The sequence below is a fragment of the Anabas testudineus genome, chromosome 9, assembly GCF_900324465.2.
Source record: "Anabas testudineus chromosome 9, fAnaTes1.2, whole genome shotgun sequence".
Taxonomy (NCBI): domain Eukaryota; kingdom Metazoa; phylum Chordata; class Actinopteri; order Anabantiformes; family Anabantidae; genus Anabas; species Anabas testudineus.
Genome location: NC_046618.1, coordinates 24,752,806 through 24,775,414, shown reverse-complemented (window position 1 = coordinate 24,775,414; position 22,609 = coordinate 24,752,806). Strand labels below are relative to the sequence as shown.

Genomic DNA, 22,609 nt, shown 5'->3' with positions numbered 1-22,609 from the left:
ATTGTCATCTAGTTTCTCTTTTACTTTTTCTTCTTTAGTAGCCAACACAGGATTAACACTTGACAGATGACTTCTTGATGAACAGGAAACATTTTCCCCCTCTTTTACAGGTAAGTTGACTATAAGAATGTTGTTTAACATTCCAGATGTTTTATTGTCACTGCACCGAGAACAGCACAATTAGAGAATCCTTATGGTGCAGGTGTATCAACATTTAGTACAAGCTAAAGATCTAATTATAAGAATTAAATAAATGTATTGAGGAAATGTATGGAGTTCACTAAATTTATCTAAATTTAGCTATCAGAATTTGTGACCATAAGTAGTATAGTGAGACAATTTTGTTACACCTGTCAAAATAATGTAGGTCTATGTCAGGGGTCAGCAACCTTTAACACCTGAAGAGCCATTTGGACCCAGTTTCCACGTAAAAAAAAAAACGCTGGGAACCGCAAATACTTTTTGACATCTAAAATGAAGATAATATTGTTTCTTTACCCTTACCATTTATATAAACAACTATACTGTTGTACTATTTTACAGAGAAAATTAAATTAAATTTATGTAATTAACACATTTTGAACATTTTGAACTCTCAAAAAATGAGAGACGGAATCTTGACCTGAATTAAAAAATTAAATTGGAAATGTCACTAAACAATGAAAAATAAATATTTGCAAATTATCTGCATAAATATTGCAGAACTTCTGCTCCTGAACCGCTTCTTCTGCAAATCAGAACTGTACGAAGTTGATCGAACTACGAACTGATCGTCCTTTAAATAAACTTGGTGCTGTTCTGAATGTATCTTCAGAATAACCATCTAATTCCCTGGGTGATAAAATATCCAGTAATAATAAACTATATTTTATAAACTAACGACTGAAAACATAGATGGCGGCTTCACAGCTACTCGGTGGAAACTTCTTTATCAGGTTTTAATTGTAGCAGTAAATTAAACATTTATGGATTTAACATCTGAAAATACCATTAAAATATTGGTAGTAGTGGTAGTTTTATTTGTAGTAGAGTCTTCAGAAAGTATGTTAACTATTATTAAGTACTATATTGAGTTTCAACTGAATTTAATTCTATTTTATTTGTATAGCACTAAATCACAACAGAAGTCCTCTAACTTTACAGTGTTTAAGGTTTAAGACCTTAAAAATATAACTGGATTGATAATTATATAGAAAACCCAACAACCCCACTGAGCAGAGATAAAAGTCTCTTTAGAGGAAGAAACCTAGACATGGTGTGTTTCTGAGCTCAGCAGTGTTGAATTCAGCCGTGGCTCCCTGGTGTTATTTATTATTTTAATTTATAAGAGAAAAAACCTTCAACTCTTCCTTCAATTCTTTTTTTTTAAATCCTCTGAACGTTAGTGTTTGACCCATAAACAACTCAAAACCTTAATAAATAAAATCAAAACTCTTGTGTCTGCATAAATACAAAGAAGAAAATGTATCATGTTTGTGATTTTTGTCAAATGTCTCTAACATTAGTTAAATATTATCTGTCTATCTGAACAGCACTTCTGTCTGAAGTGAAATTGATTGGTTTGTTTCTTCTATCTATTTAGAAGAGACCTGTTTCAGTCCTAAACCAAGGAAGTGACGATGGAACTTGCCGGATTTAAGGATGGAAGTTTCTGGGAGAAAAACAATAAGTGACCATTGAATACACAACAATTTACCACTCTAGACACACAGCGGATGATAATAAATATAAATTAATTATATTATATTTTCATATAAAGGTAGAAAGTTTTGTGGATCTGGTGAGTAGAGCATGTTTCTTTGCTGTAAACATCCACTAATTAATTTGCTGCCTTATCTGTTGATCATTTACATAGTTGTGTAGAGAAAAGAAAATCTTGTCAATACTGTTTTATTAGGCTGCATGTAAACATCATCTATATTTCAGAAATTTACAGTCTCAGATCATGACATATTTTTTTAACTTTAATTATTTTTAAAATATATTATCAAAAAATAAAAACACAATGATAATTTACTAAGTTTATGTTGAGCTGCGTTTAGACGTTCCCAGTTCAGTAACTATGATATTGTTTGTTCTGTGTTCACAAAGACACAATTGAGGTCATTTAATAAGTTACAGTCTGTTCACTGTTTCCATTAAATGTACAGTGCATCCAGAAAGTATTCACAGCGCTGAACGTTTTCCACATTTTGTTATGTTACAGCCTTATTCCAAAATGGATTAAATTTATTATTTTCATAATAACAAAGTGAAAGTTTGCAATCTTTGCAAATTATTAAAAAGAAAAAAAAAATCCCATGTACACAGTATTTACAGTCTTTGCTTAATACTTTTTTAAACCACCTTTAGCACCAATTACAGCCTCATGGTCTTTTTGAGTATGATGCTACAAGCTTGGGCTTCAATCAGAAACATCTCAAGGATGATCAGTGAAAACAGGATGTACCAGAGCTCATTCTTGAGTGTCATGGCTGTGAATTTTGTTTATTTTTAATCTTTAATACATTTGCAAAGATATCAAGCAAACTTCTTTCATGTTCTCATGATGGGGTATTTTTGGTAGAATAATGAATCAAATTCATTTTAGAATAAGGCTGTAATATTACAAAATGTGGAAAAAGTTAAGTGCTGTAGATACTTTCTGGATGCACTGTAAAGTTGTCACAAGTTGATTCATTGACTGGTTAAAACAATAAATGTGGTTTTAGATTTGCTAATGAACATTAATTATAGTTTATAATTATAGAGTATATTGTTGATTAACGTGACACTATAGCTGAGTCTATAGCTGGTGCCTGTACAGATCGTCTCAGCAGATAACAAGTATTAAGTAACTCTAAATTTAACTACAAGATCAAAGCATCACACTGTTACTGTTTTAGCTAATCAGTGTTATCTATCAGTTTAAAACTCACCCAGCCGTAGCAGTAGCTGTAGTCATATCTGCAACACACTTGTGCATTCAGCTCCAATTGTAGAGTGGCATAAAGATAATCAATTTTGAGGTAATTATCTGTCAACATATCCTCTTTCTGTCTGCCAGCTGCTTTCTCAGTTATGGGATGATAATTAGAGATGATAAACCTGTGCTAGTTAAGGTTAGTTAGTTATAATAATAATTTCTTTAAATTTAAATGAAATCATGAAGAATCAGCTATAACTGACTAAAACATGACTAAAATGAAAACAAACATCTTAACTAGAACTAAAAAAATAAATGAAATAAATTTAAACTAATGACAATAACCATATTTAAAATTCCTCACATAAATTACCACTGAGTGTTAACAGCACAAGATTATAACTGAAGTTTCTCCAGTCTATGAACAAATATTTGCTTAACTGAAGAGCTAAACTAATTAATTATGATCCGATGATGGTGTTAGATGAAAAGTCAGAGAATCTTAAAATTTCAGGTCAAGCCGCTTTTATTGATACAGCCCAATACCACAAAGCTTAAAGCATTCAACCACTGCTTACAGTGCTAGTGGAATCACAAAGGTACTAATATTTATCTTCAAGGGAACATGAATATCTGAAATAAATTTAAATCCATCTTAGTTGTAGACTACGTTCTAGAAGAAAATGTGATCCTGTTGGTGCTACTACTGCAAAAGTATCAGTAGGATTCATAAAAATGTCTACTTATTTTAGTTTTTAATTTCAAATATGAAGTCCCGCTTTTTCTTAGGAGAGACTCCAAATCAGTAATAGAGAAATGGATCCAATCAAATGTGATTTCAGGCAGCTAGCTAACCCGTCTGTCATGTAAAACTACAACTGATCTAATTTGGCAAAAACATTTTCTAAAGAAATTGTGAACATGTTCTAAGTCTTAACATCACACAGTGGCGAAGAGTTAAACTGCTACGTATTGTGAACTCAAATGTTGCTCTAAATCAGTTATTGCAGAACAAATTATACAGAGTAAAACAAGCCAAGACAAAGGCACAAGATGAGTAATTAAATGTTCATGGTCAAGCTTTTCATTTGTGTTTTTCAGTAGAACATTTTGTGCATGAATTAAATCTTAAACTCAGTGGCTGTTATGCAGTAATTACAATTCCTATGTTTTTATAGGCAGAATTTAGACTAAACCTTATCTCCAACATGTATTAAACAGACCTGCAATAGGATCAGATGTATTTCATGTAAATGTGATAAGGTATTCTGGGTATGCCTGGATGTCGTTGAAGACGATAAACATGGTTGGTTTGGTAGGGTTATCAGTAACGCTGTCGTACAGGTCTGCAGCATTCCCAGTGTTTTTGGAGGGTGGGGTTATCATGCCAGATTTTCCCTGGGTGAAGTCTCCAACCAGAACCCTGGACAGGTAGATAGGCTTGTGTCCATTGGTGTCAGGTTTGGCATAGCCTCTTGCTGAGTAGATGGGGTCAACAGCAAAGTAGGAGCCATTACCGTATGCTGCAGCTAAAGCAAGAAGAAAAACAGACACTGTTACTAATTAAATACGTGAATACAGTGTTCTTACCAGAGCTGGATAAAGAGAAGATTGTTTAGTGTGGGCTGTGTAAAGATTCCAGCCTCAAATTTCAAGAACCAGTTGTGCCAGTTCTTATAAATGTTTTTTTTTCCAAAATATGTTTAATATTTACAACCGACATTAATAACCATTGACTACACAACTGGTTGACATATTCTGTATTTTTGTATTATTACGTTCTCAAACTTCTATTTGTTTTTTCTTTTTCTTTTTTCGTGCACTGTTCAAATAGCTGGAGATTTTCAGCTCATTTGTCAATGACTGGTCAGTTTAAGGTAACAGATTCTGTGCTTGTCACATTTAAAAGCATAATGGTCTTTTAATGGTGAGAATTTTCTGTTCACCAGCTGCTGCTCAAAGCCATCATTTTGGGTTGGACTTAGTCATGTTTCAGGCTCATGGTATGAGCGGTACCAGGTGAAATCAGGGCAGGACGTAGGGTGATTAAAAATAAAAAACGTGAACAGCTAGAATCTTAATCTTACCATGTGTTCCAGCGTAGCCGCGGTTGAATCCTTGTTTGTCGATGAGGTCGATGGCGTTTGAGTTGGTGCCATGAAACAGCAGCTTCTCATTGTTTTTGTGTTTGTTCTTTTTCTCCATTTCTTTCTTCATGAGCTGGTAGCTCTGCCACAGTGTCACATTTTGGACCCTTTCAATCTGCAAACACGGTAACAACAAAACAGGGTTTTTTATTCTGTCTCACATTCTCAGTTCTCGCTGAATGTGTGTGTTTTCCTGGTCTGTATTGGTAATGCATCTTTCTTAAAGGTGACTAAATGTGAAACATTTTCTGCAGAGCAACGGTTAAATTTTATGCTTCTTTATCCATCACAATATGACAATAGACTTCAGCCAGTTGAGTTTAAATATACCTCGATTGAGACATCTCTAGTACATACATTAATGAGTTCTGAGGTTGGTAGAAACTAATGATCAGAAGTAGAGATACAGTATCACATACGCTGATGATATTTGAATTAAGACCAGTCCTCCTAAATTCTTTCTCCACATTGTTGTATTCCTGAGATCCTGAAGCCACAGGAAACCGCTTTAGAAGGTCACCTTTCATGTCGTCCCAATGTGAAGGCAGGGCGGAGGGGGAAGCACTGTCATCTGAAAATGAAATCCCAAGAATTTAAGAATTTAAAGGTAAGATAAAACTTCATGTAACTGGAATTTAGTTTTCATAGCTCATCATCCAGCCGTCATTAGCATCACTGTGTAAACTAGGTCTGTTAGTTAATTTTTAACCCTTTTCAAAAAACATTTTCACATTAATATCAGGAAAGAAACATCCTAAGTGCTACCAGTGTGAAATCTGTTTTTTTTTTGGTCAGATTAATTACCAATCAACTAGAAAGAAAGAAAAAAATCAACAACCTGATTGAGAACAACCTCATAGAGGTGAAATAATAAGTTTGAACAGTAATATCGGCGACAGTAAATGCTGTTTAATCAACAGCCGGGATTGTGTTTACGTGGGGCTTCTGGCTGTACTGAACATAATTAAAACAGGTAATTGAGAACTATGGACACTCACCTTTCAGATCTTTCCTGAGAAGCTCCACCTCTTTACGTCCATATTCTAAAACTGCTTTTCTCAACATTGTGTTGGCCACATACGTCTTGTTGTTAATCTCGATCTTCACACTTTGTCTTTTCCCCAGAGCCTCCTCAAGCCTGAGGTTGGTGTATATGTCGAAGGGAACCATTGTTCCATCGCTGTGTGGATACTGCCATTGTACTACTCCACTTACTAACAAGGCCTTGCTCTTCAAGTTCTCCGACCTCTCCACTTTCCGGATGATGTCCCTGAAAGTCATCAAACAGAATCAAATCTATGTCAGAACATCTGGCAACATTTAACTGACCCACTTTTATGGATCCTACATGAAATGATCACGTTTGCTGACCTGATTGCTGACTCGGCAGTGAAGACGTCCCTGGTCAGACCCTCCAGGTGGATGCTGGGCTCCTGACCCCCCAGACCTTTGTCCAGATGGATAGTAACTGTCAGTTCCCGCTGTAGTTGCTTCAGCTGCTCCATGTCAGCCTGTGACAGCTGCTTGATAAATGGGTCCCTCATGGTTCTCGTCGCCTGCTCAGCCACAATCAGGTCTGTAATCCTTTTCTTAGCCTGGCGCACATCCTGCAGTGGTGGGTGAAAGGTTGCAGAGTATAGTTAATAACAACCACTTCTACAATCTAATAATCTGAGACTTTGGGCTTGTGCAAGAGCATTTTCATATTATTATTGTAAAGAGTGTTTCTTTGTTTCAGTCCAAGTCAAACTGTCAACTCATAACTGTATTAACTTGTTATAAATCATGTGCTGGTAATAAAGTAATTAGCATCTTTAAGATTTTATCATTTGTATAGAAAGGATTTGGCCCAAAATTCCAACAACTATTTCCTGTGAAATTTCTCTATGGATAATTAATATGTCTTATGTGCTGATTTGTGACGAGGTGGTAGCCTTAATATCAAAGAAAATGGATCAAACAGTGTAAATAAATACATATTAACCTGGTCGTTTTCAGCACACAGCTGAAACACTGCTCGTTCAAACTCCTCCTTCTCCAGAACTAATTCAGGGGTGCTGGACTGCTCTCCTCCAAATCCCAACATTGAGGTGAAACTGGTCCAACCGTCTGAAATATGATCCATAAATAATGTGATATATATATGATGTATTTGACCATATATATATATATATATATATATATATATATATATATATATATATATATATATATATATACACATATATATATATATATATATATATATATATATATATATATATATATATATATGTGTACATGCAATGTTTCTCTGGTATCTTGACTTTCTTTATCCCACTCTTCATTCACTCTATGAAATATAAAATGCCTTTGTTTTTAAAATCCAGCCGTGGATCAAGCTGTAGTCAATGTAGACGATGTGGAAGATGTGGATAAGCATTCTTAGCTGTGGGGCTACTGTCAAGCATGTTTTGTTTTTTTTCTAGCAGCTTCTATCAGGCCGCAAACTATAAAGGTATTATTGTGTATAATTTTAGAATTAGGCTAAACTCTTAAATATGGTAAATTCATATGAACAAACCTGAAAAATACATCAAGAAGAAAAGATTTAAAAAAGGGGCGTGGGACACAGAAGGTCACAGAAATACCTTTGATCTTGGTTATAATGGTCTTCTCCTCCAAATCCTCCCCCTGTCTACTCTGCATGTTCTTGTGGAACTCCGTCATCATGCCCGTCTGGAAAATCAGGATCTTCACGCTGCAAACAGACTTTGGCTGCTTCTTCTTCACAAAGTCCACCACTGCTCCCACCATGGCGTCTGCCACTGCTGATGGGTGGGCCCCTCCCTGACCTGAACAGGCACAAGGGTCATTGTGAAGAGACAGTTTTTATTCTGTGACGCTCCAGACCATGTAAGTGCAAAATTCATTACAGCGATAATATGAATGCTCTATTAGGGTCTGTCCCTGTAGGCCACAGCTCTGAACAAACCAGATCCAGGTAATCAACAGTGAGGAGGGCAGTGACAGTGGGAAAGCAAGCAGGGGACCTTTACCACAATAGCACACTTATAAACGTCTTCACACGTAATCTTCTATATAATAGCTGTAAGGTCTTAATATCTTACATTGTAAAGTGCCTTGTATTGGCTCGTTGTGATCTAGTGCTAAATAAATAAACTGCATTGAATTAAATAGAGTTTTGTTTAGACAGACCTGTTCCCAGAGCAGGAAAGGAGACAGAGCCGAACGTGTTTTCCTCACAGACATTCAGCACTGAGTAAACCATGTCCTTAATGATTGCAGGATCTTTCTGGCCGACAACATGGATTATAGTTTTGCTGGGCAGCTGCCCAGCTGATGTTGTTATCATTGGACGAGGCTGGTAACCCGGAGAATTCACTATGGAGAAGAATCAAACAACACAGTCTGATAAAACACAATGGGCATCATGCAAGAACATTGTTCTATTGTTGTCTTTATTTTTCTGACTTTTGTCTGTTTTTTCAATATTGTTTATATTATATTATTCAATATGCCTTTGAGCAGAGTGTTAGACCCTCAGTAATTGTACCACAGGTCCTCTGCACATGTACTTGGAAGCCAAAAGAGCAAAATGATTTATTGAAGATTCAGTTCCGGCTACTTACCGATCTGCGCGCACTCCAGTTCAACAGTTAATCCAGCGCTGTCTAAGATCGCTTTGGAGACTCCTGAAATATGACAGAAACAAAACAAGAAATGCTACTAATGTTTTATCAGGAAAAAAATTTAAATCTGTATGATTGAATACCTTTCTGTATAAATGATCAGTGAAGTGAAAGTTTGGTTGTAATTATGTTTTTTTGACATATTAACATACAAGAAAACAACATAATCATTAATATCGTGCAGTGTCTGAACTAAATCCTCTATATTACTGTACAATGAAAATTGGAAAAGAAATTAAAATGTAGCCTTTTGAAGAATCAATGAGAAATATTAATTTATAGTATTTGGATGAAAGATATCACATGATCATAAGTAAAGTCTGAGAGTAAGAGTAATAATTAAAATGTTCTTGATTTGGAAACATTTGCAATAGACTGTAATTGCTACTAGACAAGGACGAAAACTAGAGGTGAAAAATTTTCCAAGTCACAAGATCATCACCTGCTTTAAGGGTAAAGTCTGGATTGGAGGAGTTGACGATGACATCACTGGCCTCCTTAGTGATGTCTCCTGATGACACCTCGAGGGTTATTGGACCTATCTGCATCTGGTACACACCGAGGGAGGGGGATGATACTGCTCCAACTGAGGCAACAGACACAACACACACACACACACCTTTAATATACTTGTTTTTGACCAAACCAAACCTTAGTGGCTGGATAGTGTAGTGGTACGAATCTCAGCTGTGGCCTACTTCCAGTAGGGGTCCCTCCTAACGCTTACCCTGCCTTTGTACCTTATACCGCACTGAAAGTCACTTTGGGTAAAAGGCATCTGATAAGTGTAAATGTAAACATTGACTAAAGGCTTGAAAAACTCTTGCGCTATGAACCAAACATTTATGTGATTTTCGTCTGGACTGAAAAATCTTAGGTCTCCAATCCATATGAAGACCATATGGGCTGGCTCGTCTCATCATTACAGGCATTAATGTTGTCCACAGCAACAAGTTCCCCAAACAACCCTTGGTATATTCTTGTGGTCAGGCAGCTGAATTTAATGTTTAGTGTCTTGTCCACTCTGACATTTCATCAGGAGGAATCGGGAGTTAAACAACCAATTCTTGGGTCATGAATAACTATGCCACCAACTGAGCTACAATCGCTAAAAAACGGGACTCCAACCACTATGGCTGCACAAGTCCTACACATTTAGGGCTTTCATTGCCAAGAGCAAATTCATACCCTGGTTGAATTTTCATAATTGAAGATGAAAAGATGAGAGGCTTCCTACCTGAGGGCTGCTGTGACTTTCTGGGTGACTGTTGAATTGTTGACACTGTAAAATCCTGTGCTTCCTGTTGGATGCTTCTCACAGCATTGTGACCTTTGAACTCCCTGGAGAAGGACTGAAAAATATTTGACATATTAAATTAAAGCAGATGATAATACAGCAATACACAAGTTGTTTAAAAAACGGTGTGCTGTTTGGCAACTGGATCAGACATTAGGGTCTGTTATAGATACATACGACATACAAATATCACTTGGAGATCTTTGGGGAACCTGGTGAACCATATAGCTTTAATGATGATCTGCAACCGTTTCCTCTGATTTCCACTACTAATGGCTGTCTGCACCCTATTCTGACATTTGAAACATTTCACCACCAAATAGGACATTTTTATCACACAGTGGCCAAATAACCAGCAGAGGGCACAAAAGGCTGTATGTGTCTCATTGAGTTTCTCGCTTTCAGCTCACTATGAAGTCTCCTCTCAATGCTGGACTATTGGGAAAGTGAATCAGTGGCCTGGACTGTGATAGTGGAAGGTTTGCCAGGTTCATATATCATACATGCTCCCGTTTTGTTTTCCTATTCTGCAGAGGCAACCTCTGACCTCCTCAAGTGAGCTGTGTTTTCAAATCAGATGTAATTCTGTCATGAAAGGGTTTAAAGATTCTAAATGATTGATTAGTTTTCACCGTTTTACCAAATAATTAGAACTAATCATTTCTGATCTGGAGTGCTAGTTGGTTTCTCAGTGTCAGGGGGAAACAATAAAACTGACATGAACCTACATCGATAGTTTGGCTGTCACTGGGATGAACAACGATGTCCACCTCTCTCAGATAGCGAGGATTTCTGTTACGGCTGAAGATGTGGATCTCTCTCAGCAGGACTTTGGACACCAGGTCTCTGGGGAAGCCCAGGTTTCCAGTACCAATGGCTGGGAAAGATAGTGAAGTCATCTTCAGCTTCTCAGCCTGATCCAGACAATATCTGATGATGTGTATTAACCCCTGAGATAAAAATAACACAAGACAAGACAAGACAATGCCTAGATCAGGTCAACTGCTTCGTTCGTTCGTAACCAGCAGCTGGTTAGTGTAGTAGTGAGATCACTGCCTTCCATGTGGGACACTGGGGTTTGAATCCTGGCTGTGGCCTACATCCAACAGGGGTCCTTAGGCAGGACCTCCTTACGCTTACCCTGCCGACCCTTGTAAGTTGCTTGGGATAAAAGCGTCTGCCAAATGACTAAATGTAAACAGGAGGCCTCCACATTAACATACATTTTTAATCTTATAAATTAAACCCCTCACGTTCTCTGCGTTGCCTTTTCCTTTGTCCCAAAAGGGGCAAACTGTGTGAAAGACTTTCTGGCACGACAGCTTGAAGCCTTTGGTGATGACGACATCGCAGCACTGCAGCACAGGAGCTTTGGCTTCAGAGCGAACAGCTGACTGCAGTTTGGGTCCGGCTGCCTGTAGCAGCGCTTTAGAAACTGCTCCCTGGGTCAGGTTCATGTTGTCTCCAATGGTGTTGACGATCACATTGGTCTGGAAAACAAATCACAGCAATGGACACAAGGTTTGAGCTACATCTTATGGTATCAGTTACTTAGATGATCAACTGACCATTTCACTCATAAGACATGAAAGGCTTCAATAGAACAGAGGTGTTCAAACTTACTTGGAAGAGAAAATGAAGGTGAACAGGAACACTGTAACATCCATTACTGTTTTCTGACTCACTTCCTGTACTACCTTTTACTGCTGCAGGTATGTACACACTGTTCTCCTGTTCAATGAGGGATTATTAGAGTTTTAACTACACTTACTTTCAGTTTTACCTCAAAATCTGGACAAGGTTTGTTAGTAACCCATTGTTTTTATAATCCTCTAAGCATTTACTGAGCATTTATCTGGTAAATATATGGAAATATAGAAGCTATATCAGGTAAAGGGTAATTACAACATGCAATAAGTGGCAGCAGGGAGCATTTATTAAAAAAAAGAAACCCTTTGAATTGATGTTGTTGGTGATTAAAATGCAATTGTTAAAGACAGTACAGGAAGATGTGCTCCTTCTTTCTATACTACACAGAAAACCTATGCAAGAAAATCTCTTAATGCCTAATTTCTGATCCATAATTCTACTTTGCCAACATAAATGTTGGGTAACTACAATGAATAACTGCTTCAACTGATGAGTAAAAAATGAAGTGATTCTTCAAATTGGATGCTGACTTTCCCCAGGAATTACAGTTATTATCAACTTAAACTGCCAACAAGAGACTTAGTTGAGGTGAAGGACCTGAACTGCTTCTTGTTGTTGTTCTTTTGTTGTCTGTTGGTCTTTTCTGTTTCCTCCTCCACTCCCTACTCTGCTCAGTAAAGTTGGTCTTACTGGGTTTTCTATATAAAGCTGTATACAGTTACATTTTGTTGGTCTTAACCTTACACTGTAAAGAGATGACTTTTGTCATGATTTTGCGATATATAAGTAAAGTGAATTAAATTATATATTTACAGGTAAATGCTTAGTAATTAGGGGACTGAAAAATTAAGTGTTTATCTTGTCTGACTGCTTGTGCTTCTGTTTAAGTGATGTCTGTGCAGATATTTCAGTTTTTTTCAATCACTTAGATACTAATACTGTGGTTTATCACAAACTACATAATTTATTAATATCATTCATGATGTTTCAAAGTGCACAACAGGGTCAGTACTCACAGTCTGGTCCTGAATGTTTCCCTTCCAGAGAACAATCTTCACACCCTCAGCTGTGTTCTGCTCCATCCTACCTGATCTAGAATCAATTAAAGAACAGAAATATTGTAACAGCAGGTATTAAACCAAACAAGACACTGTTTACTTTGCTTTTGTTGTGTCTCAGATTCTAATAATGTGGTCTATCTCAGAACATAACCAAAATTACAAAAGAGAAAAAAGAAAAACAACCTTACCCTTCTGCCGCTTCAGGCCCTGTGTGTCCCCAGGAGCGCTGATCACCCCTGTTACTGGTCTGGCCTTCCTGAAATCCTTTCTTGCCAGTTCCCCTACCTCTACCTCTACCTCTCCCTCCTTCTGCTCTTCCTTCTTCTTGGCTGCTGTAAGAATGGTTCTGACCACGACCTCGACCCGGCTCATATCCACTGCCAAGTGAACAACAAATTTTATTACACTAAAAAGACACTTACTCTCTGTCTTTGTATCAGCGACTTTCTGTATATTACAATTATAAATGTCACAGAATGTTTAACTAATTAAATTAACGTTAATCATTTATTCACTTCTATATTCAGTCTTTGGCAAAGTTCTAATCAACAATAAACAACTAGAACAAATGTTTCTTCAGTTTACCCTGAAGCTTCAGCGCCTTTGCTTCCTGTCTGCGGTGGTTCCATCATGGTAAATCCAAGGTCACTGAACTCGTTGTTGACCGCTGAGGCCAGGACCTTGACGGTGTTATCATTGTTGTCCACCAGGTGAATCTCAGTCAGCATTCCCCGACTCTGTGGATCATCACAGAACTCTCGAACTGCCTCAGCTATGGTCTCAGCACAGAGGTCAACAGGAAAACCAAACACACCTGAACTAATGGCTGGCAGGGCGATGCTGGAGCAGCTGGACCTCTCTGCTTGTCTCAGACTTTCTTTAACAGCAACTTTCAGACGGGACACAGCTGTTCTTCTGTCAAAGTCTGAGAACCGTGGACCAACTGTATGTACAACACACTTGCAGGGCAGGTTACCAGCATCTGTCACGATGGCGTCACCAGGGCGAAGACGCCCATTCTTGGCGATGTAGTCATCACTCATTTTCTGCAACTGTGGTCCTGCAGCTTTGAGAAGCGCTAAAGCCAGTCCACCGATGTGCTGTAAATCCTCATTAGCTGCATTAACCACTGCGTCAGCACTGAAGCTACAGATGTCTGCCTTGGTGACTGAAACCAGAACTCCTGTCGTGGTCTTCACTTTGCAAAAACATTGACCATTTTCTGCAACATAGCTTTCGTCCTCCTCCTCTTCCTCTTGATTGTCAGAACGCATCACCACCACACAGCTGAACTCTGTCATTATTGTAGACAGGAACATGCTTCCCTGAGACATGAAATACTTCTTTGCTCCAGGTTTGTCCACAGTGAAGGTGTCAGTGCAGAGAGAACTAATCAGCTCCTGAAAGCAGGATTTGATTTTTTGGACATGAATACGAGCTCCACTGATGGTGATTTTTGGCCTCTCTGAATCAAAACTGACCTTAACATCATTGGCTTTAGCAACATGTTTCCAGTCGTTCAACTTGTTCTTGTTGAGGAACTGAACAACAGCACAGGACTTGACACGAAGACTTTCTTGAACCCGTGAGTAGTTCACCATGACCTCTTTCAGACTGCTGCTGACCTCTTTCACTGGATTCACAAAGCCAACCACACTTACTTTGTCTCTTTCTGGATGGACTTGAATGGCCACTGTTTTCTTCTTTGAGGAGTTGTAGGTGTCCAGCAGCTGTTTGTTCAGGTCAACCCAGTCATGCAGTTTGAGAACCTCCTGGTCTTCCACATCCAGAGTCTGCACAGACAAAACTGACTTCAACTTACTCTCTGCATCAGCGAGACTGGTGTCCGAACTCCCAGTAAGGTAAACTCTGTTACTCTCAATGCTGTAGAAGGCACTGATCCCTTGGGAGGTGAATAGGTCTTGTGACATGTCCATGGGGTCCAAGGACTTGAGGAACTCCAGAATGCATGAGGGTGCATTCAGTTGATTTTTACTCATTCGCACTTTCCTCTCCAGGATCCATGATTTAATCTGAAAAACTTCTGCAGGGAGTCCTGTAATGGTTAACTTCTGGCTGCTGTCACTGTAGGAGACATTGATCTCAGGGGAAATGTCCTGTGTGACCTTCTGCAGCCCATCATGCGTTAGGATGAAGAACAAGACAGGGGACAAATCCATTTCATCAGAGACTCCATTTGTCTGACGTTCAATCTGACTCATGGCTTTAAGAATGATATTCTCCACAGGAGCCCTGATTCGTTTTATGTCATCAGCTCGTCCAGCCACCACCAAAGCCCCTCTGGACGCATCCAGCACCAGGACAGCATCTTCTTTGATAAATGAACGGACGTCTGTCTCGGCTGCTTTCCATGAAGGTGTGTTAATTGGACATTCAAAGGCTGAGTACTGAGACATTTGCTGATGAAAGGCACTTTTAGCACTACTCATCCAGTTATCTATATCTTTGGCTGTCAGGTCTTTCTGCCTCAACAAGCTCAGGAGAGGACTGAGTTTCACCTGAGGGTTGTTCACACACAACTCCACACAACAGAAGAATGGGCGCATCTGATCATTGATGCTTTTTAACTCTTTCTTCATCAGGAGGTATTTCCAGACAGCGTGGTCAATGTTCTCAGTAAAGGGCTCGGGCATCTTCCATATTGGACGCTCTTTGCCGTACAAGGCTGTTCCCAGAGACTCATAGTATGGATACACCTTGACTGGGATCGAGCCTATACGATGGTCCTTCATGCAAATGCTTTTCACACCTGGAGCAATGCAAAGAAAAAAAAGCTTAAGTAAGTTGTCTCTCAAGATGCTCTACAAGGCCTTTACTGCAGCCTTCTTCAGCTGCTGGTTGTTTGTGGGGTTTTCTGCCCTCAGTCTTGTCTTTAGTAAGTGAAAAGCTGTTTTGTTGCTCTAGATCAGATGATGCACTATATGGCTTAAACTATGTTTTAACTAGTGTATTAAAGTCATATTTCTCTTTTTCATATTTCTCTCATTTAGTTTTTAAGCTTGAAAACATTAGTACTAAAATAGTCAATGTCAGTATTAAAATTACTTGAGAAACCTTTGGGGTCACTGAAAGTGACAATGGCAGCCTGTTCCTCTGGTATCATGTCGATTTTGTCCAGCAGATACTTATCAAAATAAATCTCCAACAGATCTGTAAAGGAATCAGAAATAGAGAATTTCAAACCACAAAACCACCAATGGCAAAAGTCTATAAGAAGAGTCATGGACTTTTCAAAACCTGGACACCTTCACTAAAATGATGGAATAATAACAAGAGGACATGTGATGCAACAACAAATCCCTGCAGCTGGTAACTGCAGCTGGTAACTATAAGGTTCAAACATCTTATCTGGTTTTAGTGTAGGACAATAACCAAGTGGAACAACTCTGGAATCTCAAAGTGAGGGCAGTGATAGATTCCAGTTTACATTTTTCCTCTAACAAAATGCCTCAGTTGCTCAATAAGTCTTATTATTTTGTTGGACCTCTGTAAATAATCCACTCTAAGTGATGTTTCATCACTTACGTCATAATTATTCACATTTTATGTTGTAACTTATATTTTAGTGTTTAGTTTAAGTACCTTTAGATGCAGTTGGAGGAAGATCCTCCACTCTGATCCTCTTTGCTTCTTCCAGTAATCGAGCGGTCAGTCCATATTTCATCATATTTTTGTTGGTTTGACTCACAGTGATGAACCTTTCCACATCTGCAAAATACTCTATATCAATATTTTAAAACTGAAAATGACAATGAGGTGAATGGATAGAAAATAATTCTATAAAATTACATGTTAGGAATAAATGAGGCCAACATCTGAGTGTGGGTCTGTTATACAAACTATTTTCTTAATCCCCTTTGTCCTTGTTTAAAAAATATGGTTCAGAATGTAAGACTCCACATCAGGGATGTACAATAATATGAGAAATAAGTATAATACAAGTATTTACTTATATCTTAAAACATAAAAAATAAGGTTTTCATCCTAACATTAACCTAACATTGGTTAATAATGACATGAGGTTTTTAAAGTTGTGAGTCATGGTCAGAATTTTTAAGACCTGAAGGTCGTGTTTATCCCCACTGAACAGCATTTATTAAGATGTCACAGAAACAATTCTCTGAATCACTTCATAATATTTTGAAACGAAACCTTTTACCCCCACATTTCAAATCTGTTAGATATTAAACATATTTTGGGTGGAATCTCGTTTGAAGCCTGTTAATGACGCCTGACCTCAGAAGGAAACAAGTCGTAAACACGACTCATTCAGTTTCAGAGTGAATATTGTCACTTGCGTCACTTCTTACCTGCAGGGTTGTTGAACGTGACCACAGCACTGTCGGATTCCCAGATGATCTCCAGACTGAAGCTGTTGTCGTCTAACCCTGAGATGTTCTCCACCAGAATGGAAAGAATCTCCCTGGACATGTTGTCTGTCACGTTTTCCAACACCACTGCGACGCTTTGACTGGACTCCGAGTCTGGAAGGAGAAAAATAAAAACTTTCATCACTACCTCTGCCTCATTAAGTCCTTTGGAGGAATTTACTTGGAATCGTTTGTTTTACCCTCTTTCTTGGCTGCAGCAGCTCCATTTTGTGGTTCAACCTCTGACTTCGGAGTCTGAGTTTTATTCAAATCTGTTGAGGAATCTGAGAAGCAAGAGAATCCGTTTTTACCAGAAACAAATCATTTGACTGATGGAGCAGAACTAAAATCAATGGTGGAGAACATGTGTAAATGAGAGATTAGGAATTAGTCTATAACAGGGAGGTGGGGCAGCTCAGAGAGGTGAGAGTTGGGTGACGACGAAGAAGCAGCTCCCAAACATTAAATCCTATTTTTAAACTTGTGTTTCATTCTCCTGCTTTCTGTAAAAACTTCAGTGTTTTGTACCAGAAAGTCTAATATAAGTTCTACATCTTCAGCAGGAACCAGCCGGTCAGAAAGTGTGGGGACAAAAACCTGTTGTTGGTTAGTGCCAATACAACCAGAGACCATTAAATCAATAAGACTTCATTCAGAATGCTAAACTGTGACCATGGAGGTCAGAAGCTGTTTTACCTGAGATGTTGCTGCTGTTGTTCGTCGGGCTCTGAGGAGAAAACAAAGAAAAGAGGATTAATCACAGAATCGTCAGTGACGGAAAAAGAAAACACACAACGTGACATTTAGCAGAAGTATTCAGAAGTAATCAGATTACTTCGTCAGGCAGAAGTAATGAAGTACATTTAAATTAAAGTAAAGGCCATGCACCATCATCCAGTACAGTACAGTACTTACAGTACTTTAAGTACACAACTATTACTCACAAAGTGTACTTTAAAAGTACTGATTCTACAGGAAAGTGTCTCCTGTGACTGATTCCAGGTTCTGAAACAATCACACTGTTCATCATGAGTCACTGAGCTGTTAGAGCAGGAAGAAGGAAGTTCATTTCATAACAACTACCAGGGAAGACAGACTGATAGGAACTACAGCCGTGTTTGGAAGAAACGTGAAACGCAACAACAACTCGATATCCATCTATCTAGACATGTTTTAATTTGCATGTATTTAATAAACGTATATGAGAAACTGGTTGGTACAGCTGTGGTGAAGTGGGTCGACAAGCTCACAGCAGGAATGTTGAAACTAAACATATGAAAATAAACAGGAAGAGTGAAAACTTCAGCAACCTGAGAACAGTGAGTGGCCTTTATCTGGAAAGAAAAAGGACGTGACTGTCTGTTTACAGCTGCTCAGTGTGTAAATGTTTAACGCTGCTATAAATCTATCTAATCTATAAAAAAGAGTCTGGGGATTCACTAGTTAATGATTTAGTCCAGTTTAGAAAGTCCAATCAGTGTTAAGATGAACTACAGAGATTCTGGATGTTGCTGCAGCCTCATACACGACGTGTGGTTTAACTACACCTGACCGGAGAGCAGGTTTTAAAACTGTACTCGGTGCAGAGTTCACATCGCTTCAGTTCAGGAGATTAAACAAAAACACAAACTGTATTTCTGACAGTGTGAAGCTTTAAATTTTCATTTAGTTGGACGTAATGAGAAAATACTTAACAGAGAATCAAGAGTTGCAGCAGTTTACATGTAGTGTTGCTGCTAAAAAGGAAGTATTTTAACTTCCGCGATCATGTTTCACTGTCTCCTGAATAAAACAGGATCATCATGAGGCAGGTGTCAGTGCAGTAGACACAGTACAGGATGAGGCAGAGGAACCACAGCCTGAGACTACAGAGCTCAGAACAACAGAACCAGTGGGTGTTGTTCAGTGTTCAACTTCCTGCTGCCGTCACACATTCAGGGATTTATGAAGAGCTTCATTATTACATTAAGTATTATTAAATCATTTAAGTGAGTGTTATTATCATTATTACAGCATTTAAATGGAAGAACCAGTGAAGCGTCACAAAGTACATTTTATTTCTTCAAGTCCTGCATTCAAACCTTCCTCAGCAACAAGTATCAGCAGTACAAGTACTCACTGGAGAACAGGTCCATGTACAGCTCTGATAAATAAATCTGTTTTCCTGATTATGTGATCGGGGTTTTAAAATGTTCACTAATAAACATTATCAAAGACAACAGGTTTCATCGATGTGTGATGTAGGAAGTTACTGGTGAACGAGGCCCAGAGTTCAACTTTACTCACTGATGCAGAAACCAGTCGCAGCCGGATTGTTTTTCCATCCAGGAATATTTCGTGGTCGTCCTTCTCCAGGACTTGTGCTCTCACTGCAATCAGATAAAACACAACACAATTAGTTTCCCAACAGGAAACGACAGCAAAGTGATGAATGTGGCATCAAAGCCTCCGTCAGACACAGCCTGAGTCGTCCCACCGAGTCCAGCAAGATGTTTCTGTTGAAGACGTTCACACCTGAAGTCGCCCAGTTCAACCTCAGGCTTTAGGTCTATTATTTATTTACATGTGATTTATTTACACTTTGTTTTTTAAATTAGTGATGAGTGGCTGAGTATAAAAGATATTTGTGAACAATTTGTGATTGTCAGTTTACTTTAGTTTTACTTTTGTTAACTTTGTCTTTGTCCGTCTGCATTTTCACTTTCACCGTGACGCTGCATCAATGACCCAGATCAGTCTGAACTAATAAAGTAATGAATTCAAGAGAAAACACCAAGTTTTACAAAGACACATCGAAGAAGGCTGTAACTTTGAGCAGACCTTTAAATCTGTAATTACTTTAATACTTTATATTTGTTTTACTGACCGTTACATGTTTACTGCTGTCTGATACATGAAGTGAGTATCTGAGAAGTATCTGAGTACACAGTGTCTCATAAAGTATTCAGAGTATTTGACTTTTAAAGGATAATCTGTCCCTGTGGTTCACTGAGTGAATATTATTTCACCAAAACGTCACTTTTATCAATTTAAAGTTAAATTTACAAAAACAAAGAGGCTGCACAGGTGCATGCTGGGACATCGACGGGGTCAAACGTCCAACTGTAACTTAGTAACGTGACCTCTCAGATGTTTGAAGATGATTAAACTCTAAATGTTTGATGTTCAGAGTAAAAAGAATCTTTTAGTTGAACTTCATCAACCTTTTTTTTTTTTCGCGCTTCTCTTTCAACACTTTCACTTTTGTTTCCTCGCAGCAGAATCGTGTTAAACTCCGGGTCTGATCCGTTTTTAACAGTTCCTCTATCCGAGCCTCGACTCAGACCTGGACTCTGACCTGGACTCTAACAGAACCCGTTCCTCAGACCTGGACTCTGACAGAACCCGTCCCTCAGACCTGGACTCTGACAGAACCCGTTCCTCAGACCTGGACTCAGACCTGGACTCTGACAGAACCCGTCCCTCAGACTCAGACCTGGACTCAGACCTGGACTCTGACAGGACCCGTTCCTCAGACTCAGACCTGGACTCTAACAGAACCCGTTCCTCAGACCTGGACTCTGACAGGACCCGTCCCTCAGACTCACCCTCCGGGGCCCTGAAGTAAACTGCGGCTCTCGGAGCTCCGTCCTCCACCTCCACCCTACAGTCTCCTCCGTTTGACTTCTTCTTGCTCTGGAAGTGAAGCAGCAGTTTGTTCTTCACGGTTTTGGTCTGAGCCGGACTCCAGTCCCCCTCCACGACCACCGGGGGACACTCGGATCCAGACATGGTGCCGCCCGGTCCAAACCCTCCGACTGACGGGAACAGGAGTGTTCAGACTTCAGACTTCAGGTTTCAGAAAGTTTCACTTTCGATTTCAACTAAAAGCAGAAAAAACGAAACTCAGTCGACTGAAACATGAAATTCCGTTTTTAACCTGTTGTTAACCCAGAAGGTGGAAATGGTTCTGGTTCATGGGAATTTTCCTTCTGGGTTTATGTGAAAAAGTGTTTTTAAAAATCTTTTTCTTTTTTTATAATCATGGTTTTAACTCATCTGTAGCTTTTAAATAACTATTTTATTTACATGTCTTGGTTATTGTGGGAAATAAAGAGTTAACATGGGCGGTGGAGGTGAAGTCAGCTGCTAAATACTAATACTACACCCTGATCAGTGTTCTGATACAGTGAAGTTATTCTATACTGTTATTAAATACTGTTAGTCATTAAACAAACTGAGTGGATAAATAAACTGTTAAACCTCCCTCCGGCTCCGTTTCATCATCTTCTAGACGTGTTTGAATGATGTGAGACTCACTTTATCTTAAATCTACTTCTATACTACAATTCTTAAGTATTTCCATTTTCTGTTACTTCTTTCTTCCACTTAGTTGCATTTCAGAGGTGAAAACACATTTATTTTATAGATATTGTTACTTTTCAGATTCAGATTAATAAAATAAAAACAGTCCCAGTGTGAATTCATGATTAACTTTAAATCTGTCTGTTGTTGCCAGCTACAACACAGATGTTTGAAATGATCAACACAGTAAATATTAAACCATTTTATATAAAAACAAACTGTGACCATGAATTCATCACTAATAACTGTGAGCAGCGGTTAAGAAATACGGTTTTACAGTTTCAACAAGCTAAATGTAGGTTTACAGCAGAAACTGGTTTTACTGAGACTTAGAGGCCACAGCTGGAGGTAATATACACGAGGTTCATACACGTGTACTTCTCTTATATCCTACTTTAAACCTCTGTTATCGTTTGTTTAAAAGAGATGTTTTTGTTGGAAACAAAATGACTCAGTCGTATTTATCTTGTAACTTTAAACACTGACACAGATCTGTAGTTGTTAACTGAGATTTAACATTACTTCACTCACAGGTCGGTTTTCTGCAGAATACTTGGATACTTTTGTATTTTTACTTGCTATGGCGTATTTTTACACTTGTATCAGTACATTTGTTTCAGTAACAGATATAAACTCTGGGAGAATCATAGATCACAGATTCAAAACTGTGACTAAAATCAGGATGCAGCCTAAACATACAGAGATAATTCATTATAAATGTGATAATATTAACAACGACTGGATAATTAAATTAATTATAATTAAATCTATTTCTCTGCATTTTTCAATCTGTCCCTGAACAGTGTGCAGTGTTAATCAGCACCACCTAGTGGACAAATGTGTTGTTGTGGTTCAGTGTGTGAATTTTAACCCGTCAGATTAATCACAGTTTATTGGTCTAAGTCAGATTTTTTATTCATTGATTAATTACCTTGTATCTGTGCCACAGAGACTGCAGTCTGCTGCTGTGACATATGTACGTCCTAAAAAAAAATTTTAGGATCTTAACTAATACAACAGCTGAGATGAAGAAGATCTTTTATTTTTACAGAATCTTAAAAACCAGTGAAGTAAACATGAAGAAACCAAAAAATTATTATTTCACAAACTGAAAAATGTCAA

At 38.3% G+C, this 22,609-nt stretch overlaps 1 protein-coding gene across 3 annotated transcripts; it reads right to left on the bottom strand.

The window, feature by feature from the left end:
* Positions 1-3,413: 3,413 nt before the first annotated feature.
* Positions 3,414-21,004, bottom strand: LOC113150045 (protein mono-ADP-ribosyltransferase PARP14-like). 3 transcript variants are annotated; one of them, XM_026342418.1, is made up of 23 exons: positions 20,731-21,004; positions 19,430-19,512; positions 17,840-17,870; positions 17,344-17,427; positions 17,084-17,257; positions 16,356-16,481; positions 15,819-15,923; positions 13,338-15,522; positions 12,941-13,129; positions 12,708-12,783; positions 11,295-11,531; positions 10,770-10,991; positions 9,982-10,096; positions 9,187-9,336; positions 8,685-8,747; positions 8,251-8,436; positions 7,683-7,886; positions 7,037-7,161; positions 6,424-6,659; positions 6,051-6,322; positions 5,472-5,623; positions 4,993-5,167; positions 3,414-4,434 (listed from the first exon to the last, which is right to left on the bottom strand). In XM_026342418.1, exons 1-23 carry the CDS (start codon positions 20,912-20,914, stop codon positions 4,151-4,153), a joined length of 5,658 nt encoding a protein of 1,885 aa, XP_026198203.1. In that variant the 5' UTR covers positions 20,915-21,004; the 3' UTR covers positions 3,414-4,150. The 3 variants fall into 3 exon arrangements, with proteins under 3 accessions (XP_026198203.1, XP_026198204.1, XP_026198205.1); XM_026342419.1 differs by having other exon boundaries at positions 9,187-9,330; XM_026342420.1 differs by having other exon boundaries at positions 15,828-15,923.
* Positions 21,005-22,609: the final 1,605 nt, after the last annotated feature.

Excerpts from the sequence above, each read along its gene's own strand:
- LOC113150045 (XM_026342418.1), bottom strand. The coding sequence starts at position 20,914 with ATGTCTGGATCCGAGTGTCCCCCGGTGGTCGTGGAGGGGGACTGGAGT. Across the intron at positions 11,532-12,707 it reads GAAACATTCAGGACCAGACT|ACCAATGTGATCGTCAACAC; the intron begins GTGAGTACTGAC and ends TTTGTTTTCCAG. Across the intron at positions 5,168-5,471 it reads TTAATTCAAATATCATCAGC|ATTGAAAGGGTCCAAAATGT; the intron begins GTATGTGATACT and ends CCGTGTTTGCAG.